The sequence below is a fragment of the Colossoma macropomum genome, unplaced genomic scaffold (assembly GCF_904425465.1).
Source record: "Colossoma macropomum unplaced genomic scaffold, Colossoma_macropomum, whole genome shotgun sequence".
In the NCBI taxonomy this organism is placed as follows: domain Eukaryota; kingdom Metazoa; phylum Chordata; class Actinopteri; order Characiformes; family Serrasalmidae; genus Colossoma; species Colossoma macropomum.
Window position 1 is genome coordinate 13243322 of NW_023494809.1, and position 21336 is coordinate 13264657.

Sequence of the window (21336 nt, forward strand, 5' to 3'; positions counted from 1 at the left end):
AGCTGTTGTACTCAGTGCATGTATTGATTTTGGGAGTTCATTAGAAAAGTGCTTGATTTATGGTGTTTTGTTGAGTGTGGGCTCTGTTTTGCCTTAAATGTGACTATATCAGTACCAAAGATCAGTTTGAAAATAGACTTGTGAGAGGTTTGGGCTTGAGAACTGACTGACTGTATGTGGTGTAATACATTTTTCTTGTATTTTATTTTTTCCCCTGAACTCCACTTGTCCACCATGCTCCTAATTCATTTTAAGTGAGCATTTTCCAACCTTTCTTTATCCCTTAATATTAATCAGGCTGTTTTTTCACTGTGCCTTTAAGACTGATCTATAAGACGAATGAACTCTGCTCTGATTGGCTGTTCTGTATTGTGCTTCATTTAAAAAGCACTCAGAGCTCAAACACTTAGAACTTCAATATGAATGGGCAGGGCTGATGTAACTGATGTAGGTTGAATAGGTGGGTATATGCAAATGAGTTGGTTCTTGTGACATCATGGAAACAATGAATTGAGAATAGGCTGTTTTTGCAGTTTAGTTTCCATATATGGACTGTATGGATTGGGAAGTGATTGTTATTTTAAATATGTTCACATAATACTTAAAAACCCTTCATTTAGAAAATGGAGAATTTTAAAAAAGCAATTCGGTTTTCCATGATTTGGACCCTTGAATAATTTTCATACTAAATTCTTTGCCTTTCTTAGGGAAAGCAATGACAGTATGATGTAACAATGTAATGAATATTGTCACATCATACAGTAGTGTTCATTGTTTAAATTTCCAGTCAAATGGCCATTATGCACAAGTATTTTTTATTTTTTTTGCATCAGGAAAAGAAGCCACAACAACTCGCAAACCTCAGCTCCAAAAACGTTGAGACAGTAAGATCCAAATAAAGCCAGAAAGCAGTGATTTGTAAATCTACTTTAAACTGTATTTAAGCGATAATTGTACAAACACAAGATATTTAATATTTTACCTGATCACCTTTGTTTTTGTAAATATGCATTAATTCTGAAATTGATGCTTGCAACACAATCCAAAAAGCTAGGACAGGGTCAATTCAAGACTAGGAAGGTTGTGAATGTACAAAAAACATCTTAAACAGGTGAGGCAATCATGAATTGTCCTACTGCACATGCACATATCATTAGTGTTGTATAGTAACAGTTTTTTTGATGTTTTATTTTCTTAGTGTTTTTAATATTTATTCAGCCTTATTTCAAGCGTGTTTTACAGACCCAGCTAAATGTTATTACTTACCCTCTGGTAAGGGTTTTTAGGCTATCGATACATCCTACCTATAGTTTTAATACTGCTAGCGTTTTCTGATAATTTCTGGTAATTTAGGCTATCAAAATATCCTACCCTCAAGTAGCTCAGCTCAATCAGAGTCACCTCTTTTGGCTCCCATACAGCTTTTCATTCAGAGGCGGTTTTTTTTTTTCCTTTTTTTTGGATAAATCAAAACTAGTCAACTTAAGAATATTTGTCTATTATTTATTTTTCAATTAAAACCATAGTCTCCTTTTAATTAGTAAAAAGTGCATTCAGTTCAATATTTAAAAAAAACCCTGACCATTGAAGAACAAGGTGAAAGGGGGCTAAAAAAACATGCAGAGAAACAGAGACTACAGTCTGTAATTGTAGAACTTCAAAGTGCTCCTATATGGTAAGTAGACAAGGAATGTAGACACAAGGAGGTGTTTTTAATAAAATGCTTGGTGAGTGCATGTATTCACATATACCACACAAAACTAAATAAACAAAGCTGACACCAGGTGGCTTATACCAGGCTGTATTTCAGAGCTTAATTTTATTCCATTAGTTCAGACTTTTGAGCACTATAGTTTACATTTTGTCTTTCATGTCTGTTCATTTTCAATTTAATCTTTCAGCAACTTTTGTCCTGTACACACACATTCAATCAGGTCCTCCAAGGATCAAAATACACACACATCTGTAAGTCATTCCTAGCATGTGGAGGAATTCACTGTACATCAATTTACAGTTTTTAAACGCATTTCACAAAAGCACAATTCTCATACTAATATACAACAAGAGACATTCACTGTAAGATTTTCCCCAAACTAAGAGATTCCCTGACATATAAGACAAAAAAAAACCTCACGCTCTCTCCCGCTCCTTCTCCCATACTTTTACATTACTCACGCTTGTATAGACACACGTGCACACACAAATACACAGACTCAGACACCTCACCCTAATGGTCTTCTGTACACTCATTCTGACCATTTCAGGTGCGATGCGTGCTCATTTACAAAGATCGGATTTTTGCATCATTTTAAAAATTACTTTGTACACTTCAAGTAAAAGGTCCATCAATGTGGAATTTGTTCACACGTCCAACACCACTTAAGCACACATTTAATAACCATAAAACCATAAATAATATTGATAATCAACCAACATTACGGTGCCTTAGGACCATGCACTCTCCAGTCCAAAAAGTTCATAAGAATCAATCGATCAAATATAAGAGGAAATAAATTAAGTTAAAGCAGGGGAGATGAAGTAAATTAGGAGACAAATATGCGGATAAGGATACGATGGGTTTTGTCTGTGCAGCAGCATGGTTCTCTCACTGTAAATAATCTGATTGCTCAATTTTCCCATAGAACAATCAGTGTAAACCAGTATTTCAAGAGAAACTACCGTAAACAGTCTTTAATTTGCTGGATTACCTTTCAAACAGAGGGCAGCCTCAATGATTGGCCACAACTTGCCAGTATCATTAATGTATGGACTGGACATAGTTGGAGCAAGATGCAGGGAAAATGTTTTAACACCAGTCTGACTGGGGTGTAGTTGTGCATGGCTGTGCTGAGCCTGGTTACTGTGGGGGTGGGGCTACTCTTCATCCACACTTTTCAGCATAAGGATGCAGTTGTAGATTTTAAGTGCAGGGCCAAGCTTGATGCTTAAAATCTTTACGATGTCCGACTGAGTGAGAAGGAGGAAGGCCTCACCATCAATTTGCTACAGAAAGGGCAAAAGAAAAAAAAAAGTGCCAAATCATTTTCATCAGCATTAAACAATATTCAAGAACTACACTTTAGACAGTTCACAGAAATGATCAGTGCATGAAATGTAAGTGACATATTATTTGCCAAAAAATTGATAAATGAATCACTGAAATGGCTAAATGCCTATTCACCCCAAGTATGACATTTTTAGGAAGACAAAAACAACTGTGACTGTTTGACGTAGTGAAACCTTCATACCAAGTCCGAAGCGATTTTTCAAATCACTCGGAAAAAACAGGATTTTGATGGTATTTTTTAATAGTGTGTTGCTTGCCATATGAGCTTTTATGCTCTGCAACAAGCAAAAGTTTTGCTGCCATCCTGATGCACATTTGTTTGGACTACAACCATGACAAGAAAGCTCTGATTGGTCAGCCTGATTTAATGCATCCATACAATGCAGAAAATGAACCTGGCTCTGAAAATGAAAAAAAAAATAAATAAATAAATAAAAATGAAAAAAAACAACATGGTTGCAGTTCCTTAGTTTCAGCTACGTAATGTACAGAATTATTATGCATGTTTGCTTCATCCATTAAAATCGGACTATGTGAGAATAGGCCTTAACGCCACAGACACAAAAGACTGGAGGTTTAATTCTCCATCCAATTCTCCATCAGTCCTTACGGTTACAACACCAATACTACATTCAGCAGACACTGAAAGTATCTCTAAACAACAGCATCTGGTAAATGTGTAAAGTTTACAATCATTCTCATGACTGATTTAGTTACGTAATGAATGTGAAAATCAATGATTCATCCTCAGAGTTTTAACTGGTCTAAACATTACACTTTATATATGGGTAATAGTGATTACTTGGTTAAAAATGTAAAAATTATCCATTATTAGTATCTGATGTTGATTGGTTATCATTATTGGTCCAGCAATATAACTTAAAAATAAATGCTTGTATACTACTTGTATATATTACTTGATTATTGAATTTGGAACCAAATTCCTTGCATGTGTCAACGTATTCGGCCAATAAATCTGATTCTGAAGTGAATAGATTCTCTTCTCTCTCTCACTTTTTTTTTTACCTCACTCCTGAAAATAGCAGCATGTTCCCGGCAGCCTGGTAACTTCCGTACAAAACTTGCAACCTGACAAAATGCAGCACAAAAAAGTAAATATATAAATAAATAAATAAATGTAATTTGTGCAAAAGACCTGATTATATCATTATGCATATACTGAACACCCTTAAAGGAAGAGTTCAGCAAAAGAAAACCATAGTAACATGCTTTATCACTTACCCCAGATGTAGCTGATCAGCCAAGACATGTTCAATATCATACATGTACTTCTTTAGTTTACAACAAGAGATGCTAAGCTAACGTTGCTAATAAACAACAGACTTTGATTGTCACCAACTCATCTGCATAACGGCATGCCAGAATCTTAGTTTATCTGCTTCGAAAATCTATTGAAAAACGTTGTAATTTTTTTAAAAACAATTCTGTAAAATGACATGGATGAAGTTTATTTAAACCAAAACTGGAACTTAGCATCCACCCCACTTAGTAGTACTCTGTCTCAATGGAGATATCATGTTTGTTTTTAAGCATAGCTGAGACTTCTTAACTGTAAGACAGTTAGCTAAAAGTTACGACTCTTAAAATGATAAAGCTACAAAATGAGGTGTAGTGTTCCACCTTAAATGATGCAGCAGGTACATCCTAGCACCTGCACAGATACCAGAATGTAACTACTCCACCGTTCAAGGTGTAACCTTGAAATTCAAAGAAGTTGGCAACTAAGAATCCAGCTCATGAAAAACTCTGTGTAGGCAGTGATTTTTGTAACCAGTACAAAATATTCTAATATCTACAGCTGTTCCAAGTAAAAAAATATGACGAGAAGTGGGTTTTAAAGGAAGCTTTGTTTACTTTTTCTCTACGTTCACTGTCCTTTTTGTGTTCACTAAGCTAGTATAACTGTCATGCCACAGGCAGCTAACATGCTTGATAAATGTTGCTTTACACAGTTTGACTACGGAACTAAATAAAGCAGAGACACTTTACCTCGGTTGGAATTTTTGTATTTATAGACTAAAGTAAGTCATACCACAAACTAAGATCTGGATACATTTTAAGAGACATTTTTGAGCATGTATTGACAGAGATAAGTTTGGTAACAATCCAGTAAACAAGTCCAGTGTTTATTAGCAATGTTAGCCTAGCATCTTGTGTTGTCAACTAGAGAAACACATGTGAGATATCAAACATGTCTTGGCTGATCGATGGCATCTGGGGTAAGTAAGAATTCAGGTTAATTTAACTTTTTTCAATGAATTATCCCTTTAATGTTACATTTGCATTTTTACCTCTTCTGTGCTCCATTTGGCCACTGTCTTGGCACTAAGGCCTAAGGCTTCAGGCAGCAGTTTGCCGTGCTTCTCCCAACAGTGCCGAAACTTGGGTGGTTCCCAGCCACAGAACACAGAGTCATGCAAGAACTGCTGCAGAGAGTCTACAAAACACACCAGTTAGGGCCTCAGAAGAAGTACAGAAATAGTTTCATTACACTATGTAATAATAGCATCAGGTAAGTCAAAGATTCTTGGGGCTGAGGACTACCTTTTCCATTTCCTTCATGCTTCACCTGATGGGGCTTCACACATTTGGTGGCAGTGGTAGTCCTACAACAGAGAGAGCAAAAACAGAAATTAGACACATGCCCTATTCTCACTCCTTTTGGTATCAGTATGATTTAAGGCCTCACGAACCTGGCTGGTGGGGAGTTATCTGTGTTGTCAGAGGGCTCCTGGATGTTGCCAGTGGGTGTGTGAGCTGGCATTTGAGTGAGCGATTCTGTGCGCCGGTGTCTTGGAGGTCCACTAAGAGTGATCGGTCTCTCCCCACTTAGCCTGTCTGGTAGAAGACCTTCCTTATTCAGATTGAGTTCAGAGTACGGACAGCTCACCGCCCTGAGAGAGAGAGGGAGAGGGAGAGGGAGAGGGAGAGGAGAGAGAGAGAGAGAGAGAGAGAGAGAGAGAGAGAGAGAGAGAGAGAGAGAGAGACATTCTGTGCAGTGAGCCATTTTGTGATTATGTACAGTACATACTGTGCAAGTCTTAAGCACCTAAGCATGTAGTTTAAAACCAGGCTCTTTGTGCTTGTAAAAATATATCATCAGAATAAAAGCAAAGGGATATAAACACAGTAAATATATATATATTTTTTTGTTTCCAAAAACATACTTGATATCTGGAGCGAGTATAAAGAACAAAGACTGGTTCCAGCTGTCTCCTGGATGCCCCCTGCCATTGCACAGATTTGTTATATTCCATTACCAGCACACTTGGTTTAACATACTGAAGTATTGCTTAGCCAAATCAGGTAATAGGTGAGAACTACAAATAATACTGGGCTTTGCTAATAGTTAACACATAGTAACCCATTTGACATACATAAAATCATTACTTACTGTATTAATGGTATTTGTTTTTGTTCTTATGTTTGTGTTTATAAATAAATACTTATTGCCCTGTTAAACATATTTTTTAACAAAATTTCTCAGGTGCCTAAGACTTGTCTGCAGTACTGTATGTCTTTTACTGATCTTACTGTTATACTGTTATGTAAAAAATGTGAGTGAATGTCAGAAATATTAACATGGACCATATTTTAGTTGACAGAAAAAGCTTATATGATGCTGTGAAACTACACTGTATATTTTAAGGTTTATTATTAGATTTGAAAAACGTTCTACTAAATCAACACTTGAGGGCACCATTTAGCACTAGATAAGCAGTTCTGAGGAGTTGTACAAGTTATCAGATACAATGTAACTGAAGTGCATTTTAAGGAGTAAATCTGTTTATGTTATTACTTTAGAAGTAGTTCTGTTGATTTAAATTACTGCAACTGAAGTTTGAGAACTACCAGCTTGCATAGTACTAACTGTAATAACACTGGAAGCAGCCAAAGAATTGCAAAATATCATGCTGTCTACTGTTATTCGTATTAATTCTGAAAGAAATGTGAAGTTTGTAAGCAAACAGTATCAGATCTGGACCACTGTCAGGTAATACAGGTAAAAATTATCAAAGTGATTAAAGAGGTCACACATGATTGCTGGCACAGAGTAAAACTGGTAGCCCTAGCGTGCAAAATATGAAAAGAGTGTCCATTTCATTAAGTGCTTGCACTGGTTACTAACGTGTAATGTGTTCCATATCGAGGTCCTTTGATGTGTCCTACACCGTTGCATCCTGGAGTAGGGCAGCCTTGTCCTGGGGGGGCTGGGGGTTCACTGGTACCTGAAAAGCAAGTTTCAAAACAACTTTTGATTCACAGAGGAATACAAAATTTGTGCGCAAATGACACGCAGGCCAGAGTAAAGGTATGTATGCCTTTTAGAACATACACTGATGTATGATATTGCATGCATGTTACCATTGGAGTGCTGTAGAGGATGGCCAGTCTTCTGGCACCAGCCCACAGGATGCAGGTCAGCGCTATCTGCATCCAGCCAGTAATCATACTCATCACTCCAGCCATCAAAATGGACCTGCAATAAATACAAACACCCAAACAGTTAATATATCACCTTCATCATAATTTAAGTGCACAAGCTCGTCTCTCACAGAGCATGTCGGTAAGACATGTTAACAGTGACATGTTAACAAACCATAGTAAAAATACTACAACTCGTTTAAAAAATTTGCACATTCTATTCTCAAGATTTTCTTTTTTATTAATTGGAAGGTGCAAAACCTGTTCTGTGCACAACATGAAGTTTAAGAAGGCTAAGAATTTGTGGTTTGTGGCAAAGTGCTAGTGACAGAACGCAGGCCTAGTAAGTGAGTAGATTTACAATCTGATTGTTCTTCTATAATTCATTTTACATGTATATTGGTTTGTGTGGGGAAGAGGGGTGGAGGAGGGCTGGGATGACAATTAGGGGGTTGTGAAATATTTTAACCCCCCAATAAAGGAATGCAGTGTGAAAAAGGTTAAGAACCTCTCATCTACTGTAACACAATACACAAGGATTCCAGCACAAACAAAAGGTGACTGTAAATAGCTATACTATGAACAAAGCATTAAGCTCATTTTCAGACCCACAGAATTATAGCTCAGATACAGAGCCAAATTGTTTAAGTGTACATAAGCAGCATAGTGGTGTACCTTGACTCTGTGATCCTCTGTGTCAGATATGGTGGATACACGAATGAGCATGGGGTTGCGTTTGTCCACTGCCTCCAACTTCATCCCCCCTTGGAACCCATGTGGTGGTCTCTGGAAAAATTCAGTGAATGTTTTGCTATAACAATCAAGAATCTCTTTATGGCTGTGACCGGAATGGATACATACTCTCTCATTAAATTTGTGCTATGTAGGGGAGAACTATTTAGTTCACTACAAAGAATGTATCAATCTATTAATTCCAACACTTTTCTATCATCAGCCAATCTCAATACTCAAACATTTTGCAACATGCTGAAGAAAAGAAATGAAAAACTTTAATATGGTACACATTTGATTCTTGGTCCATAGCTACAGTAACATGCAGGTACCAATCAGTGTTTATGCTGTATGATGAACAGCACCAGGGTCTTCATTTCAATTGTATAGAACTGCTGTTTTTTTGTAGTATTTCTGCAGGGAGTCAAGAGAGTCTGATAAGTTTTATTTTCAGTGATTCAGCAGCCACACTTAACATTTCTCTGTCCGTTGCACAGTAACTAGTCGCACTTGCAAGCTACAACAAAAATGGCCAACGTACACAATAGTGCCGTAAAATGCAAACAAGTATCCATTACAGTCACGGCCTTTATGTTTTGTGAAATCACACATGTATGGTTCTGTTCATCTACTTAAATACAATGGTTCAATGATGTGAGCATGCTTAGTCACACTCACCTGTTTAAAGGCTCTAGCAGGTGCTGCCTGGGACCCAGTCTCCTCCAGGTATTTCTCCCATGAGAAACTTTTCGGGTGCTTATACTCTTGAGAGACAAAATCACAACCAAACATAAGATACACAATCCACACAGTACATGTGATAGTCTATTTCACTTGTGCTTGTATATGGATCATTCTAACAAACTGGTTCAAAGTCAAAGTTGAAAACAAACTTCAGACTTCACTGTCTTAAACTTTAGACTAAAATTCTTTAATGACATTATATCTTTATATATGTTTATTTTACAAAAACAAACAATTCAATTCAGCAATTGCCAATACAAAAAAAATGGCTCTGAAATTTTACAAAATATTTTAGTAGTGACAATTTTTAGTAACTATGAGCACAGCTCAAAAATGCAAAAAGTTTACTGAGCTGCAGAAAGTGTTTTGGTAGTGACTATTCTTAAGGTTACACACCAATTTTCAGACTCTGGGACACATTTCTTTCAAACCAATGGGATCTACCTGATCACCATGTGGCCATAACGGACAGGGATGCAGTTTCACTTCCTGCTCTAAAAGCTTAAATAAAAATCTTCCTATACATTAAAACGTGGGAAAACATTTTTTGAATAAAGTTATTTTATTTAAAAATTAAACTTGTTGTAAATCTAAGTCTTTCAATTTTTACTTTAAAGGATTTTTTAAAAAATCATTGGGAAAAAAAAATAAGTATCATGTAAACAAGCTGAAATTTAGGGGTTTGGGACAGCCACTATAGAAATTATATTATAAATGAAATTTAAACTGTGGGACCGCATTTTAAACTAATGTGATACAATTGTTCATATTTGCAGCATGACGGGGGAAAACAGCTGAACACTTAGATGCACACATACATACATACATACATGAATAAACAAACCCTCACCAGCAGGTGTGGTCAATGTTAACTCTGCCTCCTCACAGTACCCAACCGGATGAATATATGGACTGCTAGCATCACACCTGGCAACAAATTGTGGAATAAATATATATATGTATATAGTGGAGTCTAAAAAGTTGAAACCACAAATAAAAATACTTCTATTTTGCATTCTTTTCTAATACATACGTTTTTCATGACAACTTACATTATTAGCATAACAATTTAAGTAAAAGTAGAGCCTCTAAACTGTTTATATAAATTTCAGAATTTGTTAGTATTTGTCCCCCTTTTGCTTTAAAGACTATGTACACTCAGGTTGGCATGGACTCCACAAATTTGTGCAAAGGCCTCTGGTAAGAGTCATCTGAACACTACCAAATATTAGTAATCAAGGATACTGATAACCGATATTTGTGGCCAACATTCATTTACCATAAAAGTGATGTTTGTAGTGTGAAAGTCTCACTCACAGCTTGCATTAGATGAATATTAGAAAGTTATAAAAATAAAGTGCTTTGAGCTTTAGACAGTATAGGCTGCAAAAATATTAACAAACATTTTAATAATAAAACGATAAAATAATAACAAATAGATCTTAATGACATTGACATTTACAAGAAAAACTGAGCCAAAAAAGGGTTCAAAAACTTCAAATTCCAAAATTTACACAAATATATTTACACATTTTTAATGTAAAACACATATGTAGTATGAGTCACTGACAGTGTTGAAAGGGCCCATATCAGTCGCGGAGCTTGGCTTTTCAGTAAAGATATAGACTAAAAACGGCATAAAGTCTCCACTAACCAATTATATAGAACTATAAATGTATTACAGTAAGCCTCTAAGCAATCATGCAGTAAAATTGTCACTACTTTCTAAAAAGCAACAATGAAGGAATATGAATGTTAATGTGTTTACTTAATTTTGTTGTTCAACCAATAAATTATTTTAGGTGATAACAAGCACTAGAGTCGGATGCCTGTTTAGCCTAAGCAGAGTGAAAGAATCTTTGGAAGTAGCGAGCTGCAGCTGTCTGCACTTTTAATGAGCAAAAATAGAAATGAAAACGACCAGAAATTATGTATGACTTATTTATTAAATGTAAAATATTTTATTATTTTACAAATAATTTAACACTTTCTGGAGGCTTGTATGCATAGTTCAAAAACTTTTTGTTTAATTACAAGTTTAAATAAAAAAAAATATCAGATTTTCAATGTGCTCTCAAATTGTAGACCTCACTGTACATAAATGAGTGCATGCACACACACACACTGGCACGTGTCCACAAACACACAGTCAGGCTTACCAGTAATCATATGTATCATCCCAGTTGTCAAAGTGGATGAGGAGGCGATTGTCCACGACAGCAGCAATGGTTGCTACACAAATGAGTGATGGGTTTTTCCTGTCGACAGCTTCTAGCTTCATTCCAGCACGGAAGCCTGAGGGGGTGACTGACTGCAAGGTGGCATTACAGACATTATTAAAAATAAACACAAAATATAGCCGCGAGCGGCAATGAGTGGGTTCAAGCATGCAACAGCAGTACGGACCCTCCTGCAGGTTTAGCTCATTAGGTCTAAAAAGGCCTCAAGCTTTCGGTTTAGCCCATTAGGCCTAAAAAGGCCTCAAGCTTTTGGTTTAGCCCATGAGGCCTAAAAAGGCCTCAAGCCTTTGTATAGTAAGTCTTTGTATAGTGAAATCTTTGAATGAATAAGCCAAAATAAAAGACGAGCAGTGCAATTTTTGACATAACGTAATTAGAAAGTTGTTCATCTTAGTGGACTAAGTCACATGGCACCAATTGTTTATATGTCGACCTTGTAATAACATTGTAATAGCATTTCAATTGATTTTTCAGTGTTATTGAGTGCTAAAGCGGCCCCTAAAGGCCTATCTGGACCAAACTTGGCATACTCCATTATAGTCTCAATTTGTATAAATATACAAAGTTTGGAGATGATCTGACCAATGACTGATGAGTTATAGCTGATCAGGCTAGCAATGCCATGGCCGCAGTAATTAATTGATTGATCCACATGATCCTGAGTAGAAAAGTCAATATCTTTTTGATAATTATTGAGGATCAGTGTCTTCTGAATCTTATGGTACTAATTTGATGAAAATTGACAGAAAATCCAGAGACTAGTTCGGAAGAATAGGTTTTTCACATTATGCAATTAGCTCAAAAACTAAAGGGGTCGGGCAAAAATTGACTCGGGGTGCACTTGTTCAGCAAGTTGAAAAAGATGAAAAGTTGAAACAGAGAACTAAAGTAAAGTATGAGCTCAGTGAAAGTGGGTCAGAATTAGTGAAAAGGCCACAATATGGTATCATTCTTGATCAGGGGCCATATCCAAAGATGTTTACCAAGTTTTGGTCAGATTGACCTTTTGACCTTTGTATAATAAGCCTTAATATAATGTAGTCTTCGAATGATTAAGCCAAAATACCAGACAAACAGTACAATGTGTGACAGAACATGTACTTACAAAGTTGTTCATGTGAGTGACCTGAGTTGTATGGCACCATTTGTTTATATGTCGACCTTGTAATAACATTGTATTAGCATTTTAATTGATTTTTAAGTGTTTTTGAGTGCTAAAGCGCCCCCTAAAGGCCAATCTGGACCAAAATTGGCATACACCATTACAGTGCAAATATGTAAAGGTCCTTAAAGTTTGGACAGGATCTGACCAATGACTGTTGAGTTATAGCTAATCAAGCTAACAATGCCATGGTCGCAGTAATTAATTGATTGATCCACATGATCCTGAGTAGAAAAGTCAAAATGTTTTTGATAATTATTTACCTACACATGCCAAAGAATTTTTCTAGACCAAGTTCGAAAAGATTGGATCAAAATCCAGGGACTAGTTCGGAAAGTAGGCTTTTTAAACAGTTACCGATTACAAAAAAAACTATGCAGTTTTGTAATATACATTGGCAAAATTGTTTGGAATAATGTACTACATATGATACACAAGGATGTTCAAGCAAACTTGTAATAAAATAGTAATAATATGTAATAATATGCTAATTTATGAATAGCGCCCCCCAGTCAATTTTTTTTCAAACTTGATTGGTTGTTAGAAAGTGGCTATATGTAGAGATCATTCAAGTTTGATGATGATTGGTCAATGTTAAGCCTGTCAAAAGCCTGCTAAATGTTGATTGGCCGATGGCGACTATGTACTTCAATTAATCAAATTGTCCTTATGGATTCACTTATAGTCTGGCCAACAGATGGTATGTGCAAAGTTTCAGCCTGATCAGATGTACGGATGCTGAGAAACAGCCATGTAGCATTAACTCTGCCCCCTAATGACATACGCGCACAAAAATCGAATGGCTACCTCAGAATCTTCTCCCAAATGTGTCTGTCAAGTTTGAAATTTTTTGGCTGAAGGGTTGTTGAGTTACTGAATTTTAAATTAATTCTGAATTATTTTGAATTTATCCAGAAGGGTTCATTTGCATATGACAGCCATGTTGTTTAGAAAAGTCAAAATATTTTTGATAATTATTGACCTTCAGGCTCTTTTGAATTTTTTGACACCAATTACTTGACGATTGGGCAAAAATTGGAGGACTAGTTTGCAAAAGTAGGTTTCGCATATTATGCAAATTAGCTCATAATCTAAGTGGGCGGAGCTAAATGGTCCAAATTGCAAAGTTGTTTGTTTGGACCCATAGAACCAGGAAAAAAATGTGTATTGTCTGCGAAAAATCTGGTTTAGGAGTTATTAGGCAAAAATGATTTTTCTGCGCTATAGCGCCCCCTTGTGGCCGACTGGGCTGATTCCTTGCGCCTGAGTAGCGGGAGGGACTACTACCTATTGACCAAGTTTCAAGTCTCTAGGACTTACGGTTTGGGCTGTGCGTTCCGTTTCAGGGCGGAAAAATAATAAGAAAAATCTTGACAATTCCAAGAGGGTTCAACGCATTGCATGCTTGAACCCTAATTACAGTAAAATATCGCCTTGTTGTATACTGACAAGGTTTATCTTTCCAAACAGCTAAAAAGCAGTGGAGTGTACTCATAAAACATATGTAAATATTAAATGAAAGGATAGTATAACAAAGCGTCACTTACCGTATTAAGACTTTTAAAGAGGTGTTTGGGTGCCAACTGGCCTCTACAATTCTTAACATACGTATTCCAGTTAAATTCTCCATCTCTGCAACCTACAAGCATAAACACACCCACACACACAAAGTAATCGCAAATAAATTCCACGTATTGCCAGCTCGTGCTTTAAATGCACACAGGTATCACAATGTGCATGGTACTACTGCATCACACAGCTTCTTATCAAAATAGGTCTGTGTCTCGAGTATGTGTCACTGTGAATGCAATACAACATATCACTACATAATTATTTTGTCATTAACAATCTAGTTCTGCTACAAAGAACTAATGGTGTAAAAAGTATAAGCTCTGGCCATGGCTTATTTTGTGCTCACTAGTTGCAATATGTCTGCCTAAAGAATCCACTTTAATAGAAGAAAAAAGCTTAGCCTAATGGCAAGAAAGGAGCTCTCTATCTTTAGCTTGTCACTCCATTGTCACCTCATACACGCTGGGCTGTTTCCACTACGCACCTTTGGGCAATAGCAGCTTGAGGCCCATCTTTTCACACCAGCCTGGTGGCTTCACATCCCATGAGTCTGCATTCACCCAAAAGTCATAGCACTCAGGGAAACCATCGAAATGAAGTCTTATTCTATAACCTTGAACCTGAGAGGGAGAAGACACATGACAGTCAAATTCCCTTCATGTAATCACTTCCCCTCCCCTCATTACTATATATATGAATAAGAACACTACAGCATTACAGCAGCAAATACTGCTAGTATTAAATACTTTATTTGAAGTAATTCTTTATTTAGAAATGTCCGCAAAAACACTTTTATGACAAAAACATACATGCTGCATAAAAATAAACAGCCACTACAATCCTGCTAGTGCTAATGCATACCATGTGGCAACAGCCAACAACCTTTGACCATGCGTTACCTCTGCCACAGTGAGCACACAGAAGAAAGCAGGATGACAAGGGTCCAGGCCCTCCAGCTTCATTCCAACTTTAAACCCATTCCTGCTCTGAGGAAAAGACTGGTGCTGCAACACAAACACACATACATGTAAACATTCCATCCTAGCTAAAGGAGTCATCACATAAATCATATAAAATTATGCACTTAAATCTTTAATCTGTAGGTCTTACCTCTTTAAACAGTTTCAAGGGTGCAGCCACTGCTTTCTCCTCCTCTAAATAGGCTGGCCAGCTCCAAGCCTTCTTTTTCACTGGAGCTGCTGTTACTATGGCAACAGCATCACATCAGTACATTGGTAAAAAGCCTTTTTTTTGCACGTGTTTCAATGAAAAAAGATGTTCACGTCTCAAACTGTAATGAATATATTCTGTTCAAACTCAAGGAAAAACAGTTTCATTCAGGGACATCAGGAGATGTCATATTGCCTAAATTGTTCAGTGAATGTGTGTCTATGGACACTTACCTAGTCTGGCAAGTTTAGCTGCTTTTCTGCCTTTTGAGGTTTTAACCTTCTCCTAGAACACAAACATAGCTTGCTAAGCTTGAAATAGGTATGAACTAGGTGTGTGTATGAACGTGTGTAAACATGTGGATGCACATTACCTCCTCTTCTTCTATATTTTCCTCCTCCTCATCCTCAGACTCCATGAACATCTTCTTCTTCTTTCGGACTCGTTTACCTAAACGCTCACCTTCTCCCACATCACCTGGAGTTGACCTGTACACACAAACACACACATACTCTAAATAAAACATTCACTGAAAAGCACACACTCTCAGTGACTGATACAGGCATGTACAGGCAGTGACTGATAATGAATGGGCAAATGCATCAGAGCAATCAGGCTGGAGGAATCAGGCTAATTAGTCAAATTGTAGCTTGAGTTACAGTGCATTTCTATGTGCATGTGGGTGATTGTTTACCTGCCACTGCTGGGCTGCACACAGGCAGGACTGCAGAATTTCCCCTGGAGAAAAGATGACTGAGAACCAGAGTGTCCACAAGACTTACATCTGGCCACCTCTGTACTGGGGCCCTCCTCAGAGCCGGTGCTCACCGCAATGGAACTGTCTGCTGTGCCAGAGGGAGCTGTTGCAGCACCAAGAAAAGAGAGAAATTTTGACACTTTTCCCCATGCTGTCCTAAGCTCCCTAAACTTTCAACACAATGGTAGCAAACTTTTATGGTAATAGTTAAGGCAGAGGAAAGCATTATACACTGAAGACATTTGAGTTTGAGATCAAAAGATGAATGAGACAAAATCAGAATATCAGCTTTTATTTATATGTTAAAAAGAATAAACCAACATGACGAGAGAGCTGTCTATGGGTGAAAAGCAAGCCATTTTGAAACTGAAAAAAGAGTGAAAACTGATCGAAGCCACTACACAAGCATTGGGCCAATAAAACAAATGTCCCGAAAAATACAGACACCACTGGTGTGCTAGCAACCAGACATCAAACAGATGAGCTAAGGAAAACAGCAGCAGTTGATGATAGAAACATTATTGTAAGAGCAATACAGAAAAACCTAAACACAACAGTCAGTGACATCGTTAACAACCTCCACAGGGCAGACGCGATGGTATCACAATCCACTGTTTTTGACTAACTTTGAGAGCAGAAATAAAGAGGCCATTCCACAAGATTCTAACCATTCATCAGAAGTAAGAATCGGATGGCCAATTTGTGATTTGCAAAGAAATATAGAGCCACAAAATTTCTGGAGCAGCTCTATGTACTGATGAGACCAATTTTAATCTCTACAGATGTGATCGAAAGGCCAAAGTGCAGAAAAATAAAAGTTTTGCTTATGATCCAAAACATACAAACTCATCAGTCAAGCAGGGTGGCGTCATAGCTTGGGCTTGCATGATTGCTCCTGGAATGGGCTCACTAATCTTTATTGATGATCTAACTCATGATGGTAGCATCAGAAAGAATTCAGAAGTCTACAGAAACATTCTGTCTGCCAATTTACAGAGAAATGCTTTCAATCTAATCAACAGTAAGTTCATCATGCAGCAAGACAATGACACAAAACACACAGCGAACACAACAAAGGACTTCATCAGCTGGGAAAAATATGGAAGGTTTTATACTGGTTAAGTGAATCATTAGACCAATCATAAGTCAATCACCAAAACTCAACTGAGCATGCACTTCACCTTCTGAAGAAGAAAGTAAAGGGAGAAACCCCCCATAACAAACAACAACTAAAAGCAGTTGTAGCAAAAGCCTGGAAAGCATCACCAAAGAACAACGCAACAGTTAAATGATGTCAGTGGTCGCCAGATCGACAGTTGTTTCAAACAAGGGATATGCAACCAAATATTAAGTGTTATTTTAATTTACTTTATACCTGTTTCTATACTTTTGCTCAACTACCATCAAAAGAGCCACACTAAGTTGTTTAGCACATCTAGATGTGAACAGCAAAAGCTGAAATTTGTCTTCTCATAAATCTTCTCATATTCATCTTCTGAGCTCAAAAACAAAAGAACTGACCTTGCTGTTCCAGGCCAGTCTGCAACACTGTCACATCAAGGGTTGACCAATGTATTTTGAACATGTGTTTTTAACATACTACAAAGCAGTTACAATATGTAGCAATACAACAATGTAGAATTTTGTCCATACTGTGCCCACGTCTTACTTACCCACAGTTTCTGCAGGCAGATCTGTGGCTGTCTGGGGCTGCTGTGTCTGATTTGTAGGGTTGAGTGGTTCAGACGGAGGAGTGCTGTTGGATGGCGTAGTCTCAGTCTGTGGGCATACAGGTTCCTCTTCTTTGTCTTTAGGCTCAGGCTCTGTTACAATCTCCAGCGTGCCAAATTCTGTCATCCGGAACTTAAAAACAAAAGGAACACTTATATACGCTAACTTCGTTGCTTTGAGAATTTAATGGTATATTTCATCCTCAGTTTTCAGTCATGTAGCATCCATATGCAATAACCATCGCTTATGATAACTATCATACACAGCCTACCATTTTTTTTCCTGCATCACTGAAAACCACAACTCTACTATCTCTGCCTTTTTGCACATGCTAGACTTTCTATATTTATATATAGTTGGTATGATACTCTTGGTATTTCTGTTCCAACTGTACTGTCTGTCCAGTACTGCACTATATGTACCACCATAACCACCACTGTCCAGCACTGTAGCTTTTGTCTGTTGACTGTACTACGCATGTTGCACCAGTGAGAAAATATTTTGGTATAATGACAATAGGATTTCAATCAAACTAAATTCTTGAACACTTGAATATATGTTCAGCTGCAGGAAGCTGGAATGACCAGAAGAACTTAAGGACCCACTGACATGCTCTCTCACTATGGCTACACTACTTCCATGTCATTGTGCAGTTTAAGGCAGTTCATTCGCATGAACAAAATTTCACATACACATGATGTATGCTGAGGACTTTTAACTTTGTAAGTTATAACCTATGAATAACAGGTTTATATTTACATATTCCATGTTGTAACAGCCAGTAAGCCTTTGTAGGTACAAGTACTAGCAACTCTCTAACAATATGCACAAAATATTCATTTATATTTATTCAATCATTAATGTTTCCCCAATATTTACTAAAATAAAGCTGAATTAAACATTCCATTTGTTTAATCACACATGACAAACTAAGCATCAAGGTTACTTTGTTGTTTAAAATGGTCTTTTAAACAAGGTCTCCTTGTTTACATCAGACAAGTTATGTATGCCAATCATCTGCTACCCAAACTGTTTGACTGTGTTTTCTGACTGCCTGCCCTCATCAAATTACATAGCCTTCCCATATAAATGTGCACTCATTTTTACACTTTATAGCTGCTGGACAAAGTTTCAGACTCAACACAGACGTAACTCACATTTAATACGCATGGTAGGTACCATGCTGCCTGGCTGCAAAAAAGCATATATTCTTAACATGTAAGCATAGGGGTTGGGCAAAAAAACACAATACTTCCAAGACAATGTTACGATACACTATAAGCATCGCAAAATTTTGTACGTTGAAACAGACAAAACAGAACCTGTAGTGCCACATACAAAAAAAAAACTATAATAATAAATGTACAACTACACTAAACTGCACTGCATTAAATCTAATTAAACAGGCACAATTATTATTACTTTGTAATGAAACATGTACTTAGTCAGCGTTCTTTAAGTACTGACGATATCCACAATATACTCAGAAAAGCTTGATATAATTCATCATGATAACAATAAAATATCATATTGCCTACTTCTACTTAAGTATGTTATTTTTTGTATTTGTCTAGTCACATGCTAATTTGCACTCCATGACATGGCCTTTTACATGATGCATATGATACCTACTACCTTGTGACCAAGGTCTCTATGCCTTGCATCCTCAGCATCCACTCTTGCAACCTGGATCCCCACGTGTCACATATATTTTAGATAAACCACTATGTTAACGTCACTGTACCATTATCAACACAGCATTACAGTCATTATCATTGTAATGCTGTTCTTTTGAAACCTGACACAATGTCCTGTGAATTAAATGTTAATTAAAAAGATAAAAAAATAAACATATGATTAATTGATAACCCATGATGTAGGGCCAGTTTCCCAAACAAAGTTTAGTTTCAGACTAAACCGTAGTACCAACAGTGAATAAACAATGGAAATTCTTTGTAGTCTAGTATTAGGCTTAATCTCGGCCTGTTAACAATATTTATGTCATTGTACCCTGATGTCACTGCCAGGCAATGTAGCTATGCCGTCCTTCCAGTCAAGGGCAGTCATCATGTCAAACTCTGCTCCTGGGGTAGAACCATCACTGGGAGGTGTGTCCGTCATCTTCCCCTGAGAGAGAGAGTCAGAATTTTCAAAGCGCTTAGAACTTGGGGATGAAAACTCACTTTCTTTTTTAAATCTGTATTTGACCAATAGAAAGAGACATGTTTACGCACAAATCTAGACCAAGCTGTATCACACAGAACACTGTGTAGCCCCCAGAATTCTGTGTGCATCACCAAATCTGTGCATTTTACAAGATTCTTTAAAATTAACAAAAAGCTGAGCTTGTTCTTTAACTTGTTTGCTGCGCATATATATCTTTAAAACTAAAGCAAAAACCAAAACTGGTTAAAACCCGGCCAACCTTAGAGTTTTTGTGGCTTAAACGTCAGTCAAAAAAGGAGCACATATGTGATTAACGTATAATGCCTCCTACACTTACAATAATGTCTGCTATTGATGTCTCCTTGAGCACTTGATAAGCATCCTACCTTGTGATCTATATATATATATATTAGTATTTTTAAACCATATTAAAAGTGGACGCCACTGAAAACACGATTCTCTACAGACCATCACTCTCCACAGCCGTAGTTATGTCTTCTGGCGTGGCTTCTCAAAGCGGCAGATAATGTACTAGTAGCCTTTGTATGCTCTCAGTGCGTCCTCAAGTCTGCATAAGACCCAAAAACTTGCTCGCAATTCCGAGATGAACAGCTGGACCGAACACTCGGAACATTTTTTGTAGGGGTGCAGCCAGAGAAACGCCCGCAACTGCACTTACGAAAGAGCTGCGCGTGTCTGGGTCGTCTCCCCGCATGGCCACCGGGGGGCGACCAGTGTAGTCGGTACGGATTGCACCAAGCACTTAAAAATACGGACAAAAACACGGATTTATAAATGTTTACGGTGGAATTCGCCGAGAAACACGCCCAAAAATAAACTCTTGCAGTTCCAATGGTCGCACTCTGGGGGTCCAAAAAGGGGGCAAGCGCGTGAAATAAAAGTTAGACGAACAAGTTCAGCTTTCCGTTGTTTTAAAAGAATCTTGTGAAATGTGTAGGTTCGGTGATGCACACAGACTTCTGGTGGTCCCTTAGTGGAAATGTCACATACAGTCATGTTTTCTGCTGGAAAACTACTCGTTTACGCGTGTTAACATTCGTACAGTGGTGGGAACACTGTAATAACGTTCTTAAACCCATCGCTTGTTTTAAATCAAACCCACCTCAAAACAGCAGCGTTTACAGTGACGAGGCGGCCGTGCCCAACCCAATGAGGCACCAAACTTGTTCAAAAATGTTTTGTTTCTCAGGTTGAAGTGTTAAAGGGAATTTTATTCCGACCATAAATAAAGTGTAAATGCCCGAGCGCCCATTATTAGCATTCGGCAGATACAAAATGGCGGAGGATAGCAAAGGGCCGCCGACACGTTTAAACTACATAAATTACCGGAGTTGTTCGCTCCAAGTCATTCAGCAAAGCCTTTACTCAGTACAGGAAGGTCGAGTGTATAACTTGTTCTGTTGCAAGTGAGTGTTTTTCTCTCACCCGACAAACTCCTCACTTTCCCCTTGTCACGGAATGTCGTTAGCGCCTTGGCTAGCCTGGCTAGCCTCTGCTGCCTGCTTAAACCCGACTGTGGTCCAATTCA

General features: G+C 37.6%; 1 protein-coding gene across 1 annotated transcript; it reads right to left on the reverse strand.

Moving 5' to 3' along the window:
• Positions 1-1800: 1800 nt before the first annotated feature.
• l3mbtl1b (L3MBTL histone methyl-lysine binding protein 1b) lies at positions 1801-20386 on the reverse strand. The gene is made up of 21 exons (XM_036558313.1): positions 20256-20386; positions 19632-19748; positions 17564-17753; positions 15828-15993; positions 15507-15621; positions 15367-15418; positions 15074-15168; positions 14863-14967; positions 14448-14583; positions 13939-14030; positions 11149-11300; positions 9840-9916; positions 8924-9009; positions 8189-8299; positions 7454-7568; positions 7218-7317; positions 5782-5982; positions 5633-5694; positions 5380-5525; positions 4082-4156; positions 1801-3003 (listed from the first exon to the last, which is right to left on the reverse strand). The coding sequence occupies exons 1-21, from the start codon at positions 20256-20258 to the stop codon at positions 2875-2877; spliced, it is 2325 nt and encodes a 774-aa protein (XP_036414206.1). The 5' UTR covers positions 20259-20386; the 3' UTR covers positions 1801-2874.
• Between the last annotated feature and the right edge of the window lie 950 nt (positions 20387-21336).

Coding starts and splice junctions, on each gene's coding strand:
- l3mbtl1b (XM_036558313.1), bottom strand. Junction 5,983..7,217: donor CGATATGGAACACATTACAC/GTTAGTAACCAG, acceptor TCTCTCTCTCAG/GGCGGTGAGCTGTCCGTACT. Junction 4,157..5,379: donor CCAAATGGAGCACAGAAGAG/GTAAAAATGCAA, acceptor GCATTTTGTCAG/GTTGCAAGTTTTGTACGGAA.